Source organism: Malania oleifera, chromosome 1 (genome assembly GCF_029873635.1).
Source record: "Malania oleifera isolate guangnan ecotype guangnan chromosome 1, ASM2987363v1, whole genome shotgun sequence".
Taxonomy (NCBI): domain Eukaryota; kingdom Viridiplantae; phylum Streptophyta; class Magnoliopsida; order Santalales; family Ximeniaceae; genus Malania; species Malania oleifera.
This window is the reverse complement of record NC_080417.1, coordinates 152191291-152215757: the sequence shown is the minus strand read 5'-3', so window position 1 is coordinate 152215757 and position 24467 is coordinate 152191291. Positions and strand designations below refer to the sequence as shown.

Genomic DNA, 24467 nt, shown 5'->3' with positions numbered 1-24467 from the left:
ATTTCCTTCTTCATACCACTCCACCAATAAAACTTTCACAGATCCCTATACATTTTCGTACTACTGGGATGAACTGTATACAAAGATTTGTGATCCTCCTCCAAAATAATCTTCCTGATCTCAGCATCAGCAAGAACACACAGTCTAGAACAAAACCGTAAAGCCCCGTCATCTGAAATGCAGAATTCCTCTTTCTGACCAATCTACACTCTATCTATCACCTCTACTAAATCTGGATCTTCCTTCTGAGCAGCTTTAATTCTCACATGCAAAGTAGGTTGTACCACTAAACTGGCGATACATACTGGAGGATCACTCTTTATCAATTCTATGCCGAGTCTCTCCAGATCCATCATGATCGGATGCTGGATCTCCATAGCCGCCAACGTTGATTCCCTAAACTTCTTGCTTAGTGCTTCAGCTACCACATTTGTTTTCCCTAGGTGGTGACTGATAGTACAATCAAAATCCTTAATTAACTCCAACCAACCATCTTCTTTGTCTCATATTCAATTCCTTTTAAGTGAAAAAGTACTTCAAACTCTTGTGGTCGGAGAAAATCTCACACTGCTCGCCATACACGTAATGCCTCCAAATCTTCAATGTATGTACCACTGTAACTAACTCAAGATCATGGGTAGGGTAGTTCTTCTCATACTCTTTCAATTGTTTGAACGCATACGCCACCACCCTGCCATGCTGCATCAATACACAACCAAGTTCCTTCAATGACGCATCATTGTAAATGACATAACCCTCACCCCCTGACGGGATGATCAATACTAGTGTTGTGACTAGTCTTTGCTTCAATTCCTGAAAACTTTACTCACAGTTGTCGTCCCATTCAAATATGGTATTCTTCTTAGTTAGTTGTGTTAGAGGCCCTAATAAAGCTGAGAATCCCTCAACGGAACTACGGTAATAACCAGCTAACCCCAAGAAACTGCTGATCTCTTGAACATTCCTCAGTCTAGTCTAATTCACTATCGCCTCAATCTTACTAGGATCCACAGAAATTCCGTCTTCTAAGATAACATGCCCCAAAAACACAACTTTCTTAAGTCAGAAGTTACATTTACTGAACTTGGCATACAACTTCTTCTCCCTGAGCATCTACAAAACCTACCTCAAATGTATCTCGTGCTCTTCATAGCTCCTCGAATAGACTAGTACATCATCAATAAAAATAACATCAAACTGATCTAGATATGGATGGAAAATCCTATTCATCAAATCCATAAATATCGCAAGAGCATTTGTCAGGTTTAAAATTAAAACTTTAAAAGAAAGTCTAATGGAACTAACAATATTCAACCAAATAATAAAAAGGAAGAATAAATAAATAATAATAAAAAGAGAAGTTGTAGTTGAGAGAGGATAGCTAGCTGGTCGTGTGCTGAAGCAAGAGGGAGCCTCTCGGGTTCTTGGGCTTGCAGGAGCTGTGGAAAGTAGTAGCTTGAAAGCAATGGCCTTTGGGTGTGGGAGGTTCTTGAGCAACTGTAGGTAACAACTACAACAGGGAGGTCTCTCGGCTAGGACAACAGCAGCAATGCAGGTAAGTCAGAAGGAGAGGGAGAGAAGGATAGGGAGAGAATAAGGGAGAGAAAGAGAAGGGATACCGAGGGGCAGGGAAGAGAGGGAGAAAAAGAGAGACCGAGAGAGAAGAGCTGTGAAGAGAAAGTAAGAGAGGAGGAAAGGGGAGAGAAGAGATTAGGGAGCGGGTGTTGTTCTCTAGAGAAGGAGAAAGGAAGAAATAAATAATGGAAGAGAGGGGGAAGCCAATGCCCTACACCTAGTGCATAAAGGACCTGGACCCGGCTGTATGGTTGGGTCAAATCAGGTAAATATTTATTTTTATTTTTTTTCTATTTCTTCTTTCTTCTTCTTTTTATTTCTCAGCGAACAATGGTGATTTTGACCATCCTAGAGTCTGTATCTCTCGAAGCTCAAAACATGAAAGTCGTAGAGTACTTTCTTAACGTTCTCCAGAATATCAAATCGCCTCGATCGGAACTCGGATGAAAAAATTATGCACAAATTACGAAAATGTACCGATTTTAGCTTCCAATAATTTTCCTATGATAAGAAATACCAAAAATTCATAAATTACTCAATAAAATCCAAATATTATAAATAGGACACCGTGTTAAAATATTGAGAGTAATTAGGTATTTAATTAAAAATATAAGCCTCAATGCATGAATTAAACCACCTAATTACACAATTTAGGCGCGTAATCATGCCCCTGAGTCAGATTCAAGAACTCCTCTGCCTTGGCCTCCTGGGTAGCAGCAAGGAAGTACCTGTCGAAGAAAATCTCCCTAAAATGACTCCAGGTAAAAGTCGTAGGTCCTGGTTGCTGTTCCTCCACCGACTTTACTACTCTCCACCACCTGTTCGCTTGCCCCACTAATTTATAAGTAGTATACCACACCTTCTGCTCCTTCGTGCACTGCAACACACCCAAGAGTTCTTCTATCTCCTAAACCCAATCTTTAGCTGTGATTGGGTTCGCTCCTCCTACAAATGTCGGCGGACTCGTTTGGGTAAACTTCTGAAAAGCGCAGCCTTGATTAACAAGTGGCTAATCTTGCTCTCTGGAGTCCCTCTGGATCTCCTTCCTAACGTGTCGTGCAATACCTTGCAACACTGTTGAGGCGTCAACATCCTCCTCACTGGAAGTCTCCACGTGATTATCCCCTCCAGCAACAATGTCTTTTCCCCTGGAATCCATCCTGAAGATAGGATAGAAACCGACTTAGAAACTCTACATTTATCATGTTTGATGCAAGTATTGAACAAAGAAGTTAATATACATAGGAGTTCTTAGGAAAAAAAAATCATTCACATAGTCCTGCCACAAAACCGTCGACAGTTTTATAGAGGGTCCCAAAATCATCGACGAAAAACCTTAATTACAGAGGGCCTCTTTTGAAGAAAACTGTCGACAGTTTTATAATTACCCTAGGAAACCATCGACGGTTTGCCTCCTGCAAACCATACTACCCTTTGTTGCTCGTATAAACTCAATCAAATTAAAGTATCAACCTCTAATCACAACACTGGGACGAACACATACTCACCCAACCTAACATTGCAACTTAAATTTCCAAGTTCCAGTCTCTCAACCCAGAAATGAAAACCATCGATGGATTTACCGTGATTTTCCTGAAACCGTCATTCCAAGAAAAATACAGAAAATCGTTAAAGGATCTCAACTTCTAAGCTTCCAGACCAAACTAGCCTAATCTACCTACTCCTATCCTTATCTTATTTCAACCTATGCTCTAGTAATCATCAACTATCAAATTCTGCAGAACCTAGCAAACCTGGGCTCTAATAGCACCTGTAACACCTCAACTCGTCATGGGAGGCCCGGGGTGCTACTGTAGTAACATCAGTATTCCTGATACCATAATTATCATATAAAAGCAGTGGACATAAAATAACCATCGACCAAAACATTACCAGAGTTTTAAACTACCTTTGTACATAAAGATCTCCAAATACCCATTATTACAACCCAACAAAAGAAGGAAAACTAACTCAGTCCATTGAACTATATTATGTATCGAGGGACTTCAGACATAACTTAAATACATCAGAGTTCTTACAAACACTCACACAAACTAGCTATCACCCTGCCCCGGAGCTTGCTAAGCTCGATCTCGAGATGGTCCTGAAATAGATGATTTGTATATCGGGGTGAGACACTTCTCAGTAAAACGGATTAAGTTAATATCAACGTGTGGCCAACATGAGTTTTAGTGTATACAGAAAACATCTCATTCTCTATTTAACCAAAAATAGCATTTATACATTATACTCGCCCTACACGGTTGAAAATATGCATTTACTTTCACAGTATAAACCAGTTCAATAAATAAATAACACCATTTACATAAATTAACATATATGAGTAAAAGACACTCCCTAGGACTAACGACATGCTTAACCCCCATGACGGGTTGTGCGGTCCGAAGGCTGGACTTAGCTTGGGGGATCAACCCAGACTAACTCAAAGTAGCCATCTGCAAGTACGTCTGCAGGCATCCGCAACCCAGTTGTAGGTCCGATTGCCTTCCACTTCCTGATCCGGAACCCAGGGAAGGTACAACAACTCTACGCAGGTCAATTGACTGCAACCACCCTACACTTCTACTACAGTGTGGGCGCACTTGGCCAAATATCTCACTAGCAATGGTTCTGTGCTCACAATACAATTGGTTCTCAGGGTTCTAAAACCATATCATGCAATTTAAGTAATGGAAAAGGTAGTAAAATCTCATTTCCTATAAAAACCTACCATTTCATAATCTCGGCATACAACCGTCATATAAAAACCCGACATATAGCCATCATATCAAAGCCCGGCCCTCGGTCGTCAAATAAAACCCAACTCTCAGCCTTCAAATATAACTTGACCTATAGCCGTCAAATAAAACCTAGTATTTCACACCAGCAAATCCAATATTTTTCACAAACAATTCAGTATTTTCACAACCAGTGTAAATCACCATTTTATGACATATTTTCACAACCATACTTAGATTCAGTTATACAACAAACCATATGGATTATTCACTTGCCACACGATTTCAGTATTTGAACAGTCCAATAAACAATCAAAAAATATCTCGTAGTATGATTAGTTTTACATTATAAAACCAAGCTTTCCATCATTCATTTCATTCAAAATACTATATAATATACTTATATTATAAAGATCATTTTCGAACGGTTGGATTTTGAAATAACAACTGAAACCATAAATATACATACATACGAAGTAGTTTAATTGGTTCAATTCAATAAAGTCCTGACTTAACTTAATTCCTTTACTAGTTCCTAAAAAAATAGACCGCTAACATTTCGAAAACCCAAAATCTTAGCTTTCTGATCCATCGCCGAAAACGAATCAACAAGCTAAGAGAGAAGGGAGAGATGATTGGAGAGTAATCACGGGCTCTGGGTTAGCCTACGGGAGAGAAAGAGTCATAAGAGAGTGAGAGTAGAGAGAGAGAATCCAAAGAGCCACTTTGAGAGAGAGAGAGAGAGAGAGAGAGAGAGAGGAAATTTTATGAGTTATAAAAAATATGTGTTGCTTAGCCCTTATGTAAGCAGACCCGCAGGAAAACCGTCAATGGTTTTCCCTGCCCTAACAAAATCGTCGACGGTTTGGCAATTGACTGTCCCCAGCTAATTGAAACCGTCGATGGTTTTTCTCCAGCTTAGTGAAACCGTCGACGGTTTGGGATCCAACCAAACCAATTTCTTCTTTTTCCTTTCTTTTCCTTTATCTCTCTTGAATTTTATTTATTTTCTTTTATTTTTCGGGTTCGGGTTCCTACACATATCGTCAAAACTCCACCTTTGGACTTGTAATTAAAGTCATTACAATCCAAAATATTGAGTGATATCAAACTCTTCCCCAACTCTAGTATATGTCTTACATTACACAATGTTCTCACAGTATCATCAAACATTTTTTTCTTTAGATTTCCTATGTCAATAATCTTACAAGAAGCATCATTACCCATAAGACCTGAACTAGAATTCACTAACCTGTAAGTGTTGAACCACTCCTTGTTTGGAGTCATATGATAAGAACATGCCGAGTCAAGTATCCAAGAGTCCGTTACATTATCCGACCCCGCTGAAACTAATAGAATATCACCATTACTACACGCCGAATCTCCTTCTTAAACAACATTCACAGATTTTGAAGTACCTTCATGTTCCTCAGATTTTCCCTTCTTCCAATTTGGACACTCCGGTTTCACATGTCCCTTTTTACCGCATTTATAACACTGAATTTATTTCTTCTTCTTGGATTGATTGTGGGATTTCTGACTTGAACCACTTTTGAACTTTCCTTTGCCACGCTCATTCTTTCCTTTCACCACAAGTCCTTCTCCTTCATCATATATTTTCATTCTTTGATGAAAATTCAGCAAGACACTTGTTACCTCTTCTAGATCAAGAGTCTTTTTTCCCCATGTAAGTGTGGTCACAAGATTTTCATAGGTATGGGTTGATGGCAAAGAATTCAGTAACATCAAAACTTTATCATCCTCATCAAATCACTAATGATTTGATTGAAGGCATTAATATGTTGATCTAAGTTTGATCCTTCAACCACCTTAAGTTAATATAAACGTTGCTTAAGAAAAATTTTATTATTGAGAGATTTAGACATGTACCGGTTCTCTAACTTTGGCCATATATCTACTAGAGAATCCTCCTCCATCACCCGATAGAGTACTTCGTCAGCCAAACAAGCATATTGTAGATCCATTCCATCTGGTTGAATGCCAAGTAAAGCCTTTCACATTCCTTGTTGCACAAGAATATCCTTCACCATCCTTTGCCATAAACCAAAATTCATGATTCCATCAAATTTGACTATGCCAAATCTTGCAGAAGATGAGCCAATGTCATAACAACAATCGCTCTGATACCAATTGTTGTGATAATGATAAGATATCGAATATAAGAAGCACAAACATAGCGGAATAATTAAAATGCAAAAAGTGACACAATACGTATATGAGAAATAACAAGAACAGTAACAATACAAGAATTTAATGATTTGGCAATGCTTATATCCACAGAAGCAATCGGTACAACAATTTCACTAAGAAATTATAGAGTACACAATACACTTCTCAAAATGATCTCTCTTGTCTCACAATACACTCAAAAAAGGCATATATAAACTCTCCTTTAGAGGTTTCCACCCAAAAACCAACTTAACATTTAAATTCAAAATTTGAATTTTTGTCTCGCAACCTAGGAACGAAATCGTCGACGATTTTCTAAGATCGTCTAAAACTCTCAACGATTTGAGATACCGAAAGCAAGTTTTGAGATGTTTGAGATTTTCAACAAAACCATTGACGGTTTCAGCAAGGCCTCAAAAAACCATCGACGTTTTTCTCCTAGAAACCTATAGTATATTCTTCTTCCTTTGTGTAACTTAGTCATTCCAAGAAATGAGCTACCATACACAACAATAAGCATGGACATAGGCAAATTAAATTAAAGATTCATGAATGTTTTTCAACAAATTTAGCACAAATAATAAGGATAGAATTTGACCTGTTATTAATTTGTTTCAGTACTCTATAAGGCCACAAGTTCAAGTCAGCCCATCGTAGGCTATGACTTCTTCTATAACTCAAAAAAAAAAAAAAAAATGCTTATATTATTGTTCACTATGGTACCAATTGGGCTAATGCAAATATAATTGGTAGCTACAAGCCATGCTTAGAGTATTCTAATTTGTTAGGGTAAAACTAGGAAGTGTAGCTGAAAAACAAAAAAATACCCATTTTAATTAAAGCTTCAATGTGGAAGCCAAATCAGCCTCTTATCATAATAACCTAAGGTTGAAGCCCAATTGCTTTGGAGTTTATTGACAATCAATGCCTGAAATCATTAGTTATGGCTGGTTACAATTGATAGACCAACAAATAATTACACCCACACGCACCTAAGGGAAAGAGAAGAAGCATAGGTTCATGCAAAGCATAATTTTCCAAAATTATTACAGAAAACATATAAAATTTCATCATTTGATTAAAAGAATTAATTTGCAACTCTCACCTAACGTTTAAACTCGAGGCATTTAAGGCGAAAGTACTAACTTGAAACCCGTCAGGTAAAGATTTCATCCTTGAAGACATTCCGAAGAATTCTTTTTTATAATTACAAGTTCAGTAAAAAAGTTATAATTTTATTTTTTTCAAATTTTTTAGACATCGAGAACTCTGGTTGGAGAAGAAAGTTGGATTAGGTTATTTAATTGTCCCAATGTGATCAATGCTCGTGAGGCAAAGATAAAATAAAATAAATCACAATTGGACAATTTATAAATATATAATATTTTTTTTCAAAAAAAAAGTCAGCAAGCTCAATTTTCTTTTAAATCTATAATTTTTTAGTAGTAAAATATATATTTTAACTAATTGGTTCAATTTAATTACCCATTAGATATTCACCCAAACAATTAATTAGAGTACAACTTAACTAATCAAATAGTCAAATTTTTACTCATTATTTTCTAATTTGTACAAGCTTGGACAAACACTTAATATAATTTTGTATTATATTTTATTCAAGTCATATAAATCTATATCTTAAATCCAGAAACAACCAACAAAGGTAAATAAAGTTTTATTGGTTTAATCAAACCTTATCCACTCTCCATCAACAACTCCATAGTGTTGTTATTTTAAAATCTCAGTAAGAAAATGTCTATGCTTTTAATTTGGACAACATCGAACTATGGTATAAATTCTAATGTTTTTTGAAATTCAATTATAGGCTGGACTGAACTTGGAACTACCACCGAAAAAAATTGACTATGAAAAATGTTGAACACTATTTAATAAACATTATTAATTATAGAATTGTACCATTTGCCACAACACCATAACACAATTTGGGGTACCAACTTTGAAATGGATGCGTAGTTATGGTAAAGCACAAAACGGAATTGGGTTTGATTCCTCATTTCACCAACCCAATATGAATTGCATTCCAAATCTGCAGTTAGGGCTGTGAATGATGATTGGCTGAACATAGCATTGGCCCTTTTTTTAAGGGATTGGCCAAGATTGAGTCTATTTTTGCTGATAAATCATCCAAGTTTTAAACAAGAAAATAAAAACCACAAGAAGAGCATACAGTAAATATAATCAATTTGAAACTACAGTGAGCATAAAGTCGTAAAAGATCAAATTCAATGAGCATAAACTGCATGCCTCAATGACTGTTTCATCCCTTGAACAATAGCTTCCAAAATCAGCTCAACCCCCACATCAGTATAAACCTACAGAACATCAACCTTGACCCATATGAAAATGATGAATACTAATACTACATCATTCTAAACTTCCCTAGCAAGTCATCTGCTGTCGCATCTCAGCTGGAAATTGAAGCTTGCCCATAAATGTGAACCATAACGAGGGAAAACTCCAACTCTTTACTGAACCAGCCAGAAAAAAAAAAATAAATAAAGAAAGAAAGAAGAGGCCAGGATTTTGGGGTCAGGAGAGAGCATAAATGACGAATGTGGGGATGAAATCTAGCTGATATTGAGAAGGATCAACTGGTTTAAAGCCAAATCAAGAGCTGCAGAACAAGGTCAGAGGAATAACACAGCCAAGCCAACTGGTTTTGATCTTTTTAAGATAGGAAGAAAAACACTGCACTCTAGTTGCGCACTTCACAGCCAGAGGAATTACTCTCCACTGTTGTTGTGCACCTTCTTCCCTCCTCAGGGTTCGAAGGGAGTTGTGCAATTGTTAACACTGCACAACAACAGCGGAAGAAGGGGGTAAAGAGAAAACTGAACTCAAAAAGCAATAACGAAGGAAACAGGCAATGATTTCCAAACCAACCTTGCCTCCCCTCATTCTATAGAGATTCAGAGAAAAACAACAATTCAGTAGATGAAGCCAATCATTTCTTAATGATTGGACTGTCCTGCATACTTCTGCTATTTCCATGGTGAAACCACAAAGGAAAGAATCAACTCAGTACCATCGTCAATGCCATTAAATTCAAACCACCACCATGAACAGCTAGGAGGTTTTCAGGATTGGATGATGCCAAAACATAAACATCTTAGACAAAGGCAATCATTTCTACATGATTGGACTGTTGTACACACTTCTGGATATTATTTCCATGGCCAAACCACAGAAAAACACAATGGACTGTTGTACATAGAACATGTACATAGAGCATTTATTGTTGATGAAGCCAATCATTTCTTCATGATTGGACTGTTGTACATACTTCTGGTAATTATTTCCATGGCAAAACCACATAAAAACACAACTCAGGAAATGTACCATCATCAATGTTGTGAAATACAAAACCCTACCATGAACTGCTAAAAGGTTTTCAGGATCAGATGATGGCAAAACATAAACATTTAGAAGGCATCAATCTGGCACTTTTAAGGATTTTAGGCAATTAGGCAAAAGCCTAAAACGGAGTCAATGTTAGGAATGTAAATTATATTTTTCCATAATGGAGGGCCCAACTAGAAATTCACTGCCCACCTACAAAACCACACGACACCAAAAATAAAAAAACCAATTCACAAGTGTCACTATAAACTATAAAGACATGATTGATTCCACGGGACTCAAATCACTCTTGAGTTCACTGATCACAGTAATTCTTATCACTGCGCTACCTATGGAGTTCGCTGATCACAGAACTCTTGAGCTACCCAGTGACGGGTGATGGGGGGTTAAAATTTCTTTTCATGACGATATTTACTTCACAACAACAACCAGCCTTAGGTCCCACTATGCGAGGTAAACTATATGAATCATTTTCCACCAATTCACACAAACACCCTCGACTAACTTAAGAGCTGTTAAATCCTTCCTCACGACCTAATTCCAAGTTAATTTAGGTGCATACCTGCCTCTTTTAGTACCACATTGAGGTGATGATATTTACATGCATTCCTGTATTTTTATGAGCCAGAAACCAAATTGAGGTGAAAAAATAATTCATATGCCCCAAATAATGGGACAAGCATTGTTGTTTTGTTCCTATTGAATCAAAATAACAAAGCCACTCTTCATAATATGTAATCAAAAGGATGAACAATTAAGATTTAAAAACATACCAAGCTCTCATCCAAGAGAAACTGATATTAATGGATTAAGAGAGTCGATCTATAAAATAGCGGAAATTTGGACCTAGGAAGGGCACTTGGACCACAATGAAGCTGTGAAGAATCTTTCCATCACAAGATTAAGAGTTCAAGATTTGATCAAAACAATTTATTTTATTTTATTTTCAGGGTACATGCTCAGTTTTAATTTTTGTCCAGTCAAGTGGTATTGATCTAAATAAGAGCTATCAAAGCAAGGCCAAACAAAAAATTCAACAATCATGGTCATTAGAGGGCTCTGGATTATATGGTATGGATTGTAGGATTAGAAGATTTTAATATCCAGATCAAGACTTTAACAACATTGATCATCATGGCCACTAGCTTCATAACCATAATAATGTCGCAAATATTGATCTGGCAGTAAAGTTGACAAGAAAACAACACATACAACAGTTTCACAGGGATTATACTGGTGTAAAAGCCCCATAGAAGATCCAACTCTGCCAAGGTGTCAGATCATGGATGTCATGTGCTCAATCTAAGACTAGCAGATCCCTACAGAATACTCATGCAATCATGAGCCAATGGAGAGTGTTCCTACGAATTAAACCAAACACAACAATCAATGAAAAACTATTTCCCACTAAAAATAGAACTCCAAATCAACATTCAAACATGTACGTTTGGAAGAATTCCTTGAACTCTAATGTTTTTTTCTAAATTCTTTTCTTCATTGTGTTTATGATCTCAGTTCCTTATTCCTCAAAATTTAAAGCATTTTTTAAAAGATATTGACACGACAAATGCATCTCGGTAAATGCACCAGTTGTCCCTGAACTTATTACTGATTTCTTTGGACTTCAACTTGCCACAATTCACTACCTGAAGTTTGATTTTGTTTCAATGTAGTCCATCTATTAAGATCCACCAAAGATAATGACAGACGGTTGGCATGGCAGTCACACAGGTTGCCATATAGTTACCAACTGCCTTCCACACGTGGTAGTCATGCTAGGTCCCCTGGTAGGATTATGATGAAACATAAATTGAAGTTAAGTGCATTATTTATGGCAACAAAATTAAGTGTTGCACACCACAGCATAAATAATGCTCTATTTGGTTGGAGAGAAGTGGAGAGGAGAAAAGAGAAGAACTGGATTCCCTCTACTTCTCTCCTTTGGTTTGCATAAAGTGGACTGAAGAGAAGGAAGTGGAGAGAAGTGAAGACAAGAAATGGAAGAAATTAATGCACTAACTTTAGTTTGCATCAACATGGTCCCACCATCAAAGACCTGACATGATTTCCAGGTGGCACTGGCAAGACAGCACAAAGCAACTAAAGAACAACCTATGTGACTGCAACATCATCTTTTAATGAACAATATTCTAACAAATTTTGATGGATGGACTACAATGAAAATAAAATTGGAGTTAGGGTACTTCATTCTGACATTTCAGAGTTCAAATATTGCCTGAAACTCAGAAATAAGTTTAGGGATCATTGGTGCAATTTACCCAATGCACTGCCAATGACATTTCTGTGTTATCAGTTTTTCAGAAACAAAAAACATGTTTTGAAATGTGCATAAAGAAGGGGTCTCTGTTATGAGTCAAACATGATTGCAAAAAGATAGTGGGCGACACAAATAAACACAGCGGCTCTTGAAGATTGAATCTCATGGGCTGCAAGAGAAGTTCCAATGAACACCTATAGTTAGTGGTCCAAAGTAGAATATCTAGGAGCAGAAGCATCTCAGAAATCTACAATAAACATGTGAATAAATTTAAAGCCTCAAAATCAGAAACTTAGGACTTGATTAGTTGTGAAAAAAAAAAAAAATTTAAAATTTCAAAATTTCAAATAATTTCAAAAATGCCATCTAACCTTAAGGTTTTCCAAGATTTATATAGAAAATCTAGAATTTAGAACACAACAAACTGATGTCGACCAATTTTCTTGCACAAATTTAGTAAACAGGAAACAGGAAAATAAGGCAGCACTGGTGTAATTGCTTGAAAAATTAGAAGTGGAAAATAAAATTGGTTTCCACAAGTGAACAGGACCTTATTTTTAAAAAGGGCAGGCAATATGGGAATCCAAGTGGTAATTCCATTTTGTCCCTCAGTAGTATCGGAAGGTACAAAGGCATCTTTACAAATAAAATTGAACAAAAGATATGAAGAATAAGTCAATTAAAAGTCTAAAACCATTTTTCCTGTTCTAGATACAGTTGTAAGGGCATCCCTTTTCATATACACCATAGTGTCCCCTTTAGAAACCGTAAAATCATTTCAAATCTTGCGAAGGAAACCAGGGAAAAACAAATTCAACAAAAGCTCCAGAATAAAAATCCTAGGACATAAGACTATAACAGGGCCACTACTAATAAATTCTAAAAGAAAAGAAAATGATAGAGAGAAGAAATATTGAACAACCTAAGAACCTTCAGAACATCAAAAAAGAATAATAAATAGTGAAACTGCCTACGCAAATCCAACATACCAGCCAAGTGGCTGAGCTTCAAGCTGGACAATCCAAAAAAGCACAGCATTCTTTTTGTTAATGAGTGCACAAAAATTTAATTAAGTTAAACAGCTGGATAAACATCAAGAGAACTTCATAACCAGATCTAGTTGCTGTACTATGATCATAGTGATCAGGGTAGCACAGTCTGCTTTCCAAATATCAGTGCATCAAAGTTAGCTGATACTATCCAAAGCAATGCAATCACAAAGAGAAACAGTGTGAAGAACTACTGAGGATAGTAGGATGGATGGTATTGAGAACCATATCCACCATATGCAGGTGGCATATCGTAATAACCAGATAGCACATGCGATCCTGAAGAATAAAGATGGGATCTAGTAGGACTTAGGTTCCCTGGCAAACCCATAGAGGTGCCTGCTAAGCCATGCAGCCCAGCTGATGAGCTTGCATATGGGGCAGCACTAGGAGCTGAGCCAACCAAGCCATATGGCCCAGCTGATGGAGTCAAGTATGGGGCAGGACGAGTTGGCAACAAACCTGCAGATTGTAACTGAGGTTGTTGGAAATGGGGTACAGTTGAGTTGGCACCAGAAAGATTCATTGGAACGGTTGGTGCTGTTGTCCGAGGGCGCTTGTTTCCATTCTGCTGCAGTGATTTTGGCCGCTGCTGCAGTAGTTTGAAGGCGGCTGCAGCTGCTGGACGTTTTCTTCTTGCCTTCTGCTTCTCAAGATGCTCAACACGTTTTTCAAGTTTATCTTTCGGGTATTCAGATTCAAGATTGTGGTCTTCAATGTATTTAATTACTTGTTTCAGGGCAGCAGTTTCCTTGGCAGTGGCCTCATTCTGCACCAAAAAGTAGATGAAATAAGCAACTGCTAGATTATGTAATCACAAAGCTATCCAAAGAATCATACAAGGAGGAGAATAGCTACCAGTGACTGAAGAGAATTATTGCCATCCTTACAAACTTTTCTAGCAACCTTCTTGGTGTCTGCAACATAGGATTTCAATAGAGGCACTGGTGGAAACTTGTCAGTCAGCTGAAATTCAAAAATAAATTTGACAGCCAAAAGTTTTTTTCCATCACTGATGAGTTTCTCAATCAGATCTGCAACAAAAGAAACAAATACGGTAATTAATATCAATTAGATGCTGACTAGAAGAAAGCAAAAAAACCAAAAGAGAACGAAGTAATTGCAAGCATAATGTGCCTCAACAAACAGCATTGAAGCTTGGGATGTTGAACCTTACTCTGCAAACTATTGGGTGACAAGTTGACAACAACCCACCACTCCACCCTGGGGGCCAGTGCATCCAGAAGGGAAAAAAATGATTTTGATCAATAGGTTAAGGATTTACCCTTTTGACCATCATACCATGTACTCAATCTCTCTCTCTCTCTCTCTCTCTCTCATCAAATAAGAACTTCCAGTGGCTAAGGAAAATTAGAAATTCTCCTATAAATTATAGTTAAAAAAAATTCAAATGTCAATAATGTTATATTTGGGAACATGGAATTCGCGCAACCCATAAAACTAAAAATCCTCAGCTCTAAATTCATAATTCCCAACCTATGATGAAAGGATTTTCAGTCAAAGGAATATATGTGGCTTAAACGTGGTTTGGAAATTGAAAAGTTATGAAATAAGAAAACTTAAAACTTACATAGAGTTGATAGAAATTTTCTTCCTCTCTTCAAGTAAAAGTACAACAACATGTAATAAGCTATAGTTTTGGCCTATAGTTGTTGCCTGCTATTAGACGCTTGATTACCTTGACAAGCTAAGTGTCATGAGCTAAGCTTGTTCAAGGCATTATGCTTGCCTATGACTGCTTATCTCGTGTGCTTGGGATGGGTTTCCATCATGTAAATACTAGTGTAGGGTTATTTTCCAGTATTTATTTCATTGTAAGCCAAATAAGGCAGTATGACTCCTCAGTCACTTTGATGTTTCCTAGTGTCAGAGTGAGAATAGCCCATAAAGCTCTTTAGGGGAGGGTGAGTATTCATCAGTCATTGTAAAACTCACTAGCAATTGTCAACGTGCTTAGCCTACTTGCCTCCCTCGCTAAGTACAACATGTCAACGGAGTATTTGTTAATGAATTACGTTTGCTTCAATGTTTACTGCTTGCTTGCCACGGCTTTCATGAATTGATTATTGTTTCTGCTACTATCTGAATGAATGTTAACGAAAGTGCTTCGTGGAAGAATGTTGGTAAATGATAGGCTGGCTAGTTAAGCAAGAGTGCTTTAACTAGCGCTGCACGGCCCTTCACAACGGTGTGAAAATAGTCAGACCGTGACATTTGGTATCAAAGCCAAGGCTCAGTTGCTACGAGAATTCAGTTACCTTCGTTGTGGGACTTTGGAAGCTTTGGTAATTGACCATGGTGCCAAACAATGTTGAAAGACTTAGTGCACTGGAAGCACAGGTTGAAGAGACAACCAACAATATGGCCAACGAGATGGCCCAACTAAGGGGACTTGTTGATGAAGTGATGGGATCACAGCAACATCAAGCAAGTTTGACAAGTGAAATGTCAGAGGACTTTCACCACACTGGAAACTTTGCAGGCCCGGATGGCTGATCTGGATGCAAAGGTGAATCTGATGGTTCTTGCTATGGGGAACTCCAACACTCCAGGAGTTAGTAAGACAAAGGTACCTGAACCCAGGACGTATAGGGGTGCCCATGATGCTAAAAAGTTAGAGAACTTCTTATTTGATATGGAACAATATTTTCGCGCTGTGCGGATGGCCTCAGAATAGGTGAAAGTGGATACTACAACCATGTACTTGGTGGGTGACGCCAAACTGTGATGGCGTGCTAAGTACAATGAGATTGAAAATGGAAACTGTGTAATTGATAGTTGGGCTGACTTGAAGAGAGAGCTCAAGGTCCAATTCTTTCTTGAAAATGTTGAGTACAATGCAAGGAAAAAACTGAGAGATCTCAAGCATACGGGGTCAATCAGGGAATATGTGAAACAATTTTCTGCTTTGATGTTGGATATCCGAGATATGTCGAAGAAGGACAAGTTGTTCTATTTTCTAGAGGGGATGAAACCATGGGCAAGGACTGAACTTCATAGACAAAGAGTTCAAGACTTGTCTACCAGACAAACTGCTGCAGAACGCTTGACTGACTACGCTGGGGAGAATACTACTTCATCCAAAGGATCTGGCGAAGAGGGAAACAGTGGAAAGTCTTTCAAGAAAGGCAAACCCAAGAGTGGGGGAGCCGACTATAAAGCATCAACCTCAAAGGAAGTTTCGTCGTCTCAAGGGTTCAACACACCCAAGGGAAAGGGTAAACTTGAGTGTTTCCTGTGTTGAGGTCCTCATAGAGTTTATGAGTGCCCTCACAAGGCATCACTTAATGCTTTACAGGCTTCCATTTCCGAACAAGCACTGGAAGATGATGGGGAAGAAGATGAGACCCCAAGGATGGTGCAATGCGGCAGGTGAGCGCATTGGAAAAGCAGGCGAAAGCTCCAAATGTTACACGAGCCAAAGGGCTAATGTTTGTGGACTTGAGAATCAATGGGAAGAGCACCCGCACTATGGTGGATACCGGGGCTACCCATAACTTTGTTTCGCAACCAGAAGCTTGGAGACTCAACTTATCCTTAGAGAAGGATACAGGACGCATGAAAACAGTTAATTATGTAGTCCAGCCTACTCTGGGAGTAGCCAAGCAAGTTACTGTGAAGCTTGGGCAGTGGGAAGGTCATGTGAATTTCACAGCAGTGCCATTGGATGACTTTCCAGTCATTTTGGGAATGGAGTTCCTAAGGGGAACAAAGGCAGTGTTGATGCCTTCAGCTGGTTCCCTATGTCTAATGGGAGATAACCCGTGCATGGTGCAAGCTGTTGCAACGAAAGGAGACGATGGGAAGTTCCTTTCAGACATGTAACTCAAGAAAGGTTTGAGGAAGGGAGAGCAGACATATCTAGCCACGGTGGTGGTAGATAAAGAAGTAGGCAAAGAGTTGGTGCCTACAACCATCCAAGCGGTGTTGGATGAGTATAAGGAGTGATGCCGGATAAGTTGCCTCACGAATTACCTCCACTACGGGGTGTGGAGCATGAGATCGAGTTGTTTCCAGGAGTGAAACCACCTGCAAAAGGGCCATATTAGATGGTGCCTCTACAGTTAGCAGAATTGAGGAAGCAACTTGATAAATTATTGGAAGCGGGATATATTTGCCCTTTCAAAGCACCATTTGGAGCACCGGTGCTATTTCAGAAGAAACATGATGGGAGCCTACGGATGTGTGTAGACTAACGCGTGCTCAACAAGGTGACAGTGCGCAACAAGTATCCTATTCTGTTGATTGCTAATTTATTGGATCAATTGAGTCACGCCAAGTACTTCACTAAACTTGACTTGAGGTTGGGCTACTATCAGGTGAGAATTGCTGATGGAGATGAGCCGAAGACTACTTGTGTGACACGGTATGAGGCATATGAATTCTTGGTGATGCCATTCGGGTTGACGAATGCGCCTGCAACATTCTGTACCTTGATGAACCAAGTTTTCCGTGAGTACCTTGACAAATTTGTCGTGGTGTACCTAGATGATATTGTTGTCTACAGTTCCACTCTGGAGGAACATAAAGAGCATCTGCAGAAGGTGTTCAATAGGCTGAAGGGGAACAGTCTATATGTGAAGAAAGAGAAGTGCTCTTTCGCTCAAAAGAGCATCAAATTCCTTGGTTATGTGATTGACCAAGGTCATATTAGAATAAATATGGAGAAGGTAAGAGCAATTCAAGAATGGAAGATCCCAACAACAGTGAAAGAGTTGCGTTCCTTTCTTGGCCTTGCCAGCTACTACAGGAAGTTCGTAGAGGGGTATTCACGGAGGACGGCCCTTATGACAGAACTACTAAAGAAGGGTCATGGGTGGAATTGGACAGAGAAGTGTCAAGAAGCCTTTGATGACTTGAAGGATGCCATGATGAGAGATCCGGTGCTGGAGCTTCAGGATGTCATGAAACCCTTCGAGGTACAGACAGATGCATCAGACTTCGCCCTTGGAGGAGTCTTGGTATAGGAGGGGCACCCTGTTGCGTACGAAAGCCGTAAGCTTAGTGAAGCAGAGCGAAAGTACACAGCTCAACAGAAGGAGATGCTAGCGGTGATACATTGTCTCCGTGTGTGGAGGCATTACTTACTTGGGTCAAGGTTTGTGGTGAAAATAGATAACTCAGGTGTTAACCATTTCTTCACACAGCCAAAGCTGACATCCAAGCAGGGCCGATGGCAAGAATTCTTGGCAGAATTTGATTTCTCATTTGAGCACAAGGCGGGGCGATTGAACCAAGTCGCGGATGCACTGAGTAGAAAGGCCAAACTGGCGGCCTTACAAATGGTGACAAATCTAACTTTAAGTACTGTTACCACAACAATGTGGAAGCGCATCAAAGAGACCTTACCCAAAGATCCAGTTGCGCAGAACTTAATGAAACTTACCGAAGAAGGGAAGGCACGACAGTTCTGGATGGAAGATGGGTTACTGATGACCCATGGTAACCGGCTCTTTGTGCCATGAGCAGATGATCTGAAGAAGACATTGCTGAAGGAATGTCATGATACCATGTGGGCCGGACATCTAGGATGGCAGCACACTTTAGCCTTACTGAAGCGGGGGTACTATTGGCTACACATGCATGATGATGTGGTTGATTATACCCGAACTTGTCTCACTTGCCAACAAGACAAGGTGGAGCGGAGGAAAATAGCTAGGTTGTTGGAGCCCCTACCAGTACCATCCAAACCGTGGGAAAGTGTCTCACTGGACTTCATCACCAACCTGCCCAGAGTGGGAGACACAAGGTCTATACTTGTTATTATAGATAGGTTTTCGAAGTATGGTACATTCATAGCCGCACCGAAATACTGTTTGGCAGAGGAGACAGCATAGTTGTTTTTTAAGAATATTGTGAAATATTGTGATGTTCCCCACGACATTGTTAGTGATCAAGACTCAAGATTCACCGGCAACTTCTGGACAGAACTTTTTAGAATCCTCGGTTCACAACTGGAAATCTCTTCGAGTTATCACCCACAGACAGATGGACAGACGGAGAGATTCAATGGGCTACTTGAAGAGTACTTGCGCCACTTTGTCAATGCCAACCAGAAGAATTGGGTGCAACTACTTGATGTGGCTCAGTTCTGTTTCAATGCCCAAAAGTGCTCCATAACCAACAAAAGTCCTTTTGAGCTTGTTACAGGCCAACAACCGCTGTTACCTCACACAGTGGATGAGCCGTACAGAGGAAAGAGTCCCAGGGCACACGCCTTTACCAAAGAATGGAGACAGAATGCTGAAATTGCCCGAGCCTACCTAGAGAAAGCTACTAAACGGATGAAGAAGTGGGCAGATCAAGGGAGAAGACCGCAACACTTCAACATACGTGACTTGGTGCTTGTTAAGCTCAATTCTGAACAGGTTAGGTCACTACGAGGACGAGATAGGAGACTACTTCGTAAATATGAAGGACCAGTCCCCATCTTGGCCAAAGTCGGCAAGGTCTCCTACAAAATCGACCCTCCGACTTGGATGAAAGTGCATCCTGTGTTTCACGTCAGCTGCCTCAAGCCGTACAACACCGACACTGATGATCTGAGTAGAAATCAGTCAGCCAGAGCAGAAGTGAGTACAGTGCAACCTGACAAACGTAAAGTTGAAGATATCCTTATAGATAGAGAGTTCAAATCCTCAAGGAAGAAGCAGCAGGAATTCTTAGTAAAGTGGAAAGGCCTTGGTGACGAAAAAATTAGTTGGGTTTCTGCGGAAGATATGCAACCGTTCGTAGACGAAGTCGAAGAGTACCTAGCATCAAAGTCTACAAGGACGTCGACTACATAAGTGGGGGAGACTGTCACGAGCTAAGCTTGTTCAGGGCATTATGCTTGCCTGTGACTGCTTATCTCGTGTGTTTGGGATGGGTTTCCATCATGTAAATACTAGTGTACGATTATTTTCCAGTATTTATTTCATTGTAAGCCAAATACGGCAGTATGACTCCTCAGTCACTTTGATGTTTCCTAGTGCCAGAGTGAGAATAGCCCAGAAAGCCCTTTAGGGGAGGGTGAGTGTTAATCAGTCATTGTAAAACTCACTAGCAATTGTCAACGTGCTTAGCCTACTTGCCTTCTTCGCTAAGTACAACATGTCAACAAAGGATTTGTTAATGAATTACGTTTGCTTCAATGTTTACTACTTGCTTGCCACGACTTTCATGAATTGATTATTGTTTCCGCTGCTATCTGAATGAATGTTAATAAAAGTGCTTCATGGATGAATGTTGGAAAACGATAGGCTAACTAGTTAAGCAAGGGTGCTTTAGCTAGCACCGCACGGCCCTTCACAACGGTGTGAAAATAGTCGGACCGTGACACTAAGGCATGTGGTGTTGTCAACTCGTGTGCCAAGGCAAAAAAGGAAGATGGCTTGTCATGAGTTATCTTGTAGGATTCAATGGATTGACATTATATGTTGCTAAGGAGGGAGCACATAGAAGCTAAGGACACACTCAATGCGGCTAGAGATGGACATGGTTAGGGTCATGGTTTTCAAGAAATTTGCTACAATAGTTGGTTACGCTTGTGCATGACACAATGAGTTGACCTGCAAGCTAAGGGCAGTCTCAATAACAAAGAATGCAGTGTTGACGTGTTGACCAAACAAGGCAATAACAGTTTTCCTCGTAAGGGCTGACATGCACGCTTGTCTAAAGGATATCTCGCAGCAGAAGCCAAAATGTTGACCTTATTGAGCGACATGACGACCTTCACTGAAACTGTGAATGGCAGACTTGGTTCTATTGATGATGACATCACTCTTGTGAGAAGAGCCATCTCCTAAAGTTCTAGTGTGGGTGAGACCTCCCATAAAATTTGAGTCCCTGAACCAAAGCCTTTTGAAGGAAGTCATAGTGCGAAGAACCTTGAAAATCTCTTTTAGGATATGGAGCAGTACTTGAAGGCTGTCCACATTCCAAAGAATGAGAGAGTTGTCATAATTTTGATGTACTTGTTGGGCAATGCCAAACTATGGCGGTGCACTCGAATGGAGGATGATGCAAATATAAGAAGACCTAGAATCGAGACTTTGCAGACCCTAAAGAAGGAATTGATTTTCCTAAAGAAAGGAATTGAAAAATCAATTCCTTTCTTATCACCCTGCTTGGGTTGCAAGAGATGTCCTTAAATTATTGAAGCTAACAAGAATTGTACGGGGATTACGTCAAGGAGTTGGATTCCTTGATGTTGGACATCAAAAACATGTCAAAGGAAGATAAGTTGTTCATCTTTCAGTCCAGTTTACAATTTGGGCACAAATGGAATTGCAGAGACAAAGGATGAAAGATCTCCCTGCAGCCTAGCAATAGCGGATGGTTTAGTTGATTTCAGAATCAACGCGAAGACCAAGGTTTCAAAAGCCAAGCCAAAGAAATACAAAGACAAAGGCAAGGCTAAGAAAGAGAAGGGTAAGAAAAAGGATACGCAGGATAAATTAAAGGGTAAAGGTAGCAATCGAAATTAGGGGAAGGATACTTCCCAAAATCCTCAAAAATCAGGTTGTTACAACAATAATGGCCCTCATTGAACCCATACTGTCCAAAACAAGAGAAATTGAATGCTTTGGTAGCCTCAAATTTGAAAGATAGTGAGTTGGATGAAATGGGCCATCGCATGTCAACCCACGATAGTAGTTGAATGCTATCATTGCTGGAAAGCCCATTTCTAAGAAATTGATATGATGGTGGACTCAAGAGTCATGTGTAACTTTGTTGTAAAGAAGAAAGTGACGAAGTTTGGCCTTAAACTCAATTAGAATTCAAGTAGGATCAAAGTTGTGAATTCGAAAGCAAAACCCATTCAGGAAATGATCATTGTAGTCCTAACCGTGGGTTCGAGGGAAGGACAATGCAGCCCAACCCTAGATAGTTGGGGGCATTAATAGTAGAAACATGGCATGTGGGGTGGCATGGAACATTAGAGGGAATTCGTGGATGGTGTTCCTGCACCTGTCTCGAGTGTGTAATCCTGAATAAGAATAAAGATTGGGAGGTGTTGCTCCAGCAAACTTTGTTGCCTTGTGTATATCATACACCCTTTACAGACTTGCAAGACTAACCAACAAATTTAATTGCGTGTTATTGTCTTAATCAAGTGAGACTTGGTGCCATCACAGTGTCAAGCAAAGGCTTTACATTCAATAACAGATATTGCACACGATGGATTTTGCATTTCTCAATACCATACAGCTTGAGCCAACCATTTGAAAGCTACAAGCATATATCAATCAAGTGTTCAAGAATAAGTTCAGCCATAAAAATTTGACGCTACAGCTAAGGTCCATCATCCGCTAGATGCCTTCCAATTTATCCAATAACTAATAATTACCAAAGAAAAAAATACAAACATAAATGCATACACAAAACAACATAGATTGAAATCAACAACAACAACAACAAAAACAGGGGAAAAATCTGCATTGAGTCAGAAACCTTAACGTTGTGTTTGGGGCCATGAAATGCAAACCTTGAATTTGAATTTATGAGAAATTTTGCAAAAGCCCAATACAACTTTGTTTTGCATTTTAATCAAATCCCCACAATTTTCAAAATCCAAGGTAGATTAAGAGACATACTGGGCATTTTCTCCATGGTGAGAAGCACCCGACACAACTGAACAGCCCTGCCGTACCGACTAGTGATGACGAAGAACTCAAGAAACTCCTCCACGTCGAATTCAGAACCCAACCCATAAGTCATCAAGAGGTTCAAAAACCCTAAAGCCTCCAAAGGGTTCTCCCCTCCCCTAGTCACCTTCCCTTTCCACTCCGCTGCCAACTCCTTCGCCTTCTCCCTCACCTCGGGTCCAATCTCCAGCTTCATCGCCACCAATTCCTCCAACAACAGAATGCATGTCCTCCTCATAGTACTCAGTTCCGGGTCCTTATCCCCCTTCGAATTGGTCGGGTAAAACCCACCCATGGTATCCAAAACTAGGGCGGCAGGGTCCGAAGCGCACCGGAGCGCCTCCGGAATCTCCGACCGAATACTTTGTCGCTCTTTTCGAAGCCCGCAGAGGAACTTCATCAATTGCACCCCGTTCATGGCCACGCAGAGGGCCTTCAGCTCCGGCCGTGGCACCGGCGCAACCGCGGATGTGATTTTCGCCGGCCGGGCCGAAGAAGGAGATGGGTCCACGGCAGAGGACTTTAGAGGCAACTGGGCAGCCAGGCTTTCGAGCTCTTTGAATCTTTGGAAGAGGTGGGTCTGGATTTGGGTGAAGTGGGCGTCGATGTCGGACCAGGAGAGGTTGAAGGAGGATAGAGAGGGAGCAACGGCTTGAAGGTCGTCGAAGGCTTTGCGGAGGCTGGATTTCTTGGCGTCGGCAAGTTTCAGGGCGGCGGAGATTGTGTCCATTGTGGCCATTTGAGAAGGAACAAACTGAAGAACAGCAAAATTGAGTCACAGAAAAGCCCTACGGAGAGAGAGAGAGAGAAAGAGAGAGAGATGGAGAAGGTCAACTCAGAGGCAACAGATGGTCAAATGAAGGATTTACGAGGCCGAAGGAGAAAGGAGTATTTTTCGGTTTTATCTTTATTTTAAAATATTATATTAAATAATATACTCTTAAAAAAAATTTTGAGTAATTTTACTACTTGATCCAATGAAATTTAAAGGATCAGACCAGTTGAGTTCTCATGGCAAGCAAATCTCGCAGAAACTCCAACAGGATTTGCGTGAAAATAGGACGGAGCTAAGTCCCATCCAACTCAACGCACGCCAACCTTGGCACGTGGCAACTGCAATATTCGCAGTACCAATACCTGTGGCCGATCGGTGTTTAAGCATTTCACAGTCCACGCGGCGCAGGAGCTATTGATGATGTCAACAATGGGTATTTCTTGCCAAAGCTTCCCAGCAACGAGCCTGATTACAATGAGGCTTTTGATGAATTGAAGTCTCTGTTTTTGACACGTGGGGTTTTTCTTTTTCTTTTTCTATTGTTTTCTCTTCTAAGCACTCTATTAATTTAGATTGTGTCCGAGTGATTTTCTTTGGATTAACTAAGGGACTCTGATTTTTTTTTTTGGTTCTCTGTTTTCTCCTCTAGTAGTCTATGTTTCTTTTTCTAATTCATTCTCAGTTTGGTGGATGGAGCAAGTGTTGTAGACAACTCTCTCAACTGCAAGAACTGCAATGGAGACGACATTTCTGTTGGCGTGAGCTGTCATTGTAAACAACCAAAAGAGATTTGAGGCATTTGAAATTTGTAACATCCCATAAATCAGGGTG

The 24467-nt window shown here is 39.8% G+C and overlaps 1 protein-coding gene across 1 annotated transcript; it reads right to left on the bottom strand.

Moving 5' to 3' along the window:
- Positions 1-13202: 13202 nt before the first annotated feature.
- LOC131156603 (truncated FRIGIDA-like protein 1) lies at positions 13203-23736 on the bottom strand. Its single transcript, XM_058110420.1, has 3 exons — positions 22811-23736; positions 14070-14245; positions 13203-13980 (listed from the first exon to the last, which is right to left on the bottom strand). Exons 1-3 carry the CDS (start codon positions 23598-23600, stop codon positions 13402-13404), a joined length of 1545 nt encoding a protein of 514 aa, XP_057966403.1. The 5' UTR covers positions 23601-23736; the 3' UTR covers positions 13203-13401.
- Between the last annotated feature and the right edge of the window lie 731 nt (positions 23737-24467).

Coding starts and splice junctions, on each gene's coding strand:
- LOC131156603 (XM_058110420.1), bottom strand. CDS start 23,600: ATGGCCACAATGGACACAATCTCCGCCGCCCTGAAACTTGCCGACGCC. Junction 14,246..22,810: donor CACCATGGAGAAAATGCCCA/GTATGTCTCTTA, acceptor CTTTTGTTGCAG/ATCTGATTGAGAAACTCATC. Junction 13,981..14,069: donor ATAATTCTCTTCAGTCACTG/GTAGCTATTCTC, acceptor TTTTTGGTGCAG/AATGAGGCCACTGCCAAGGA.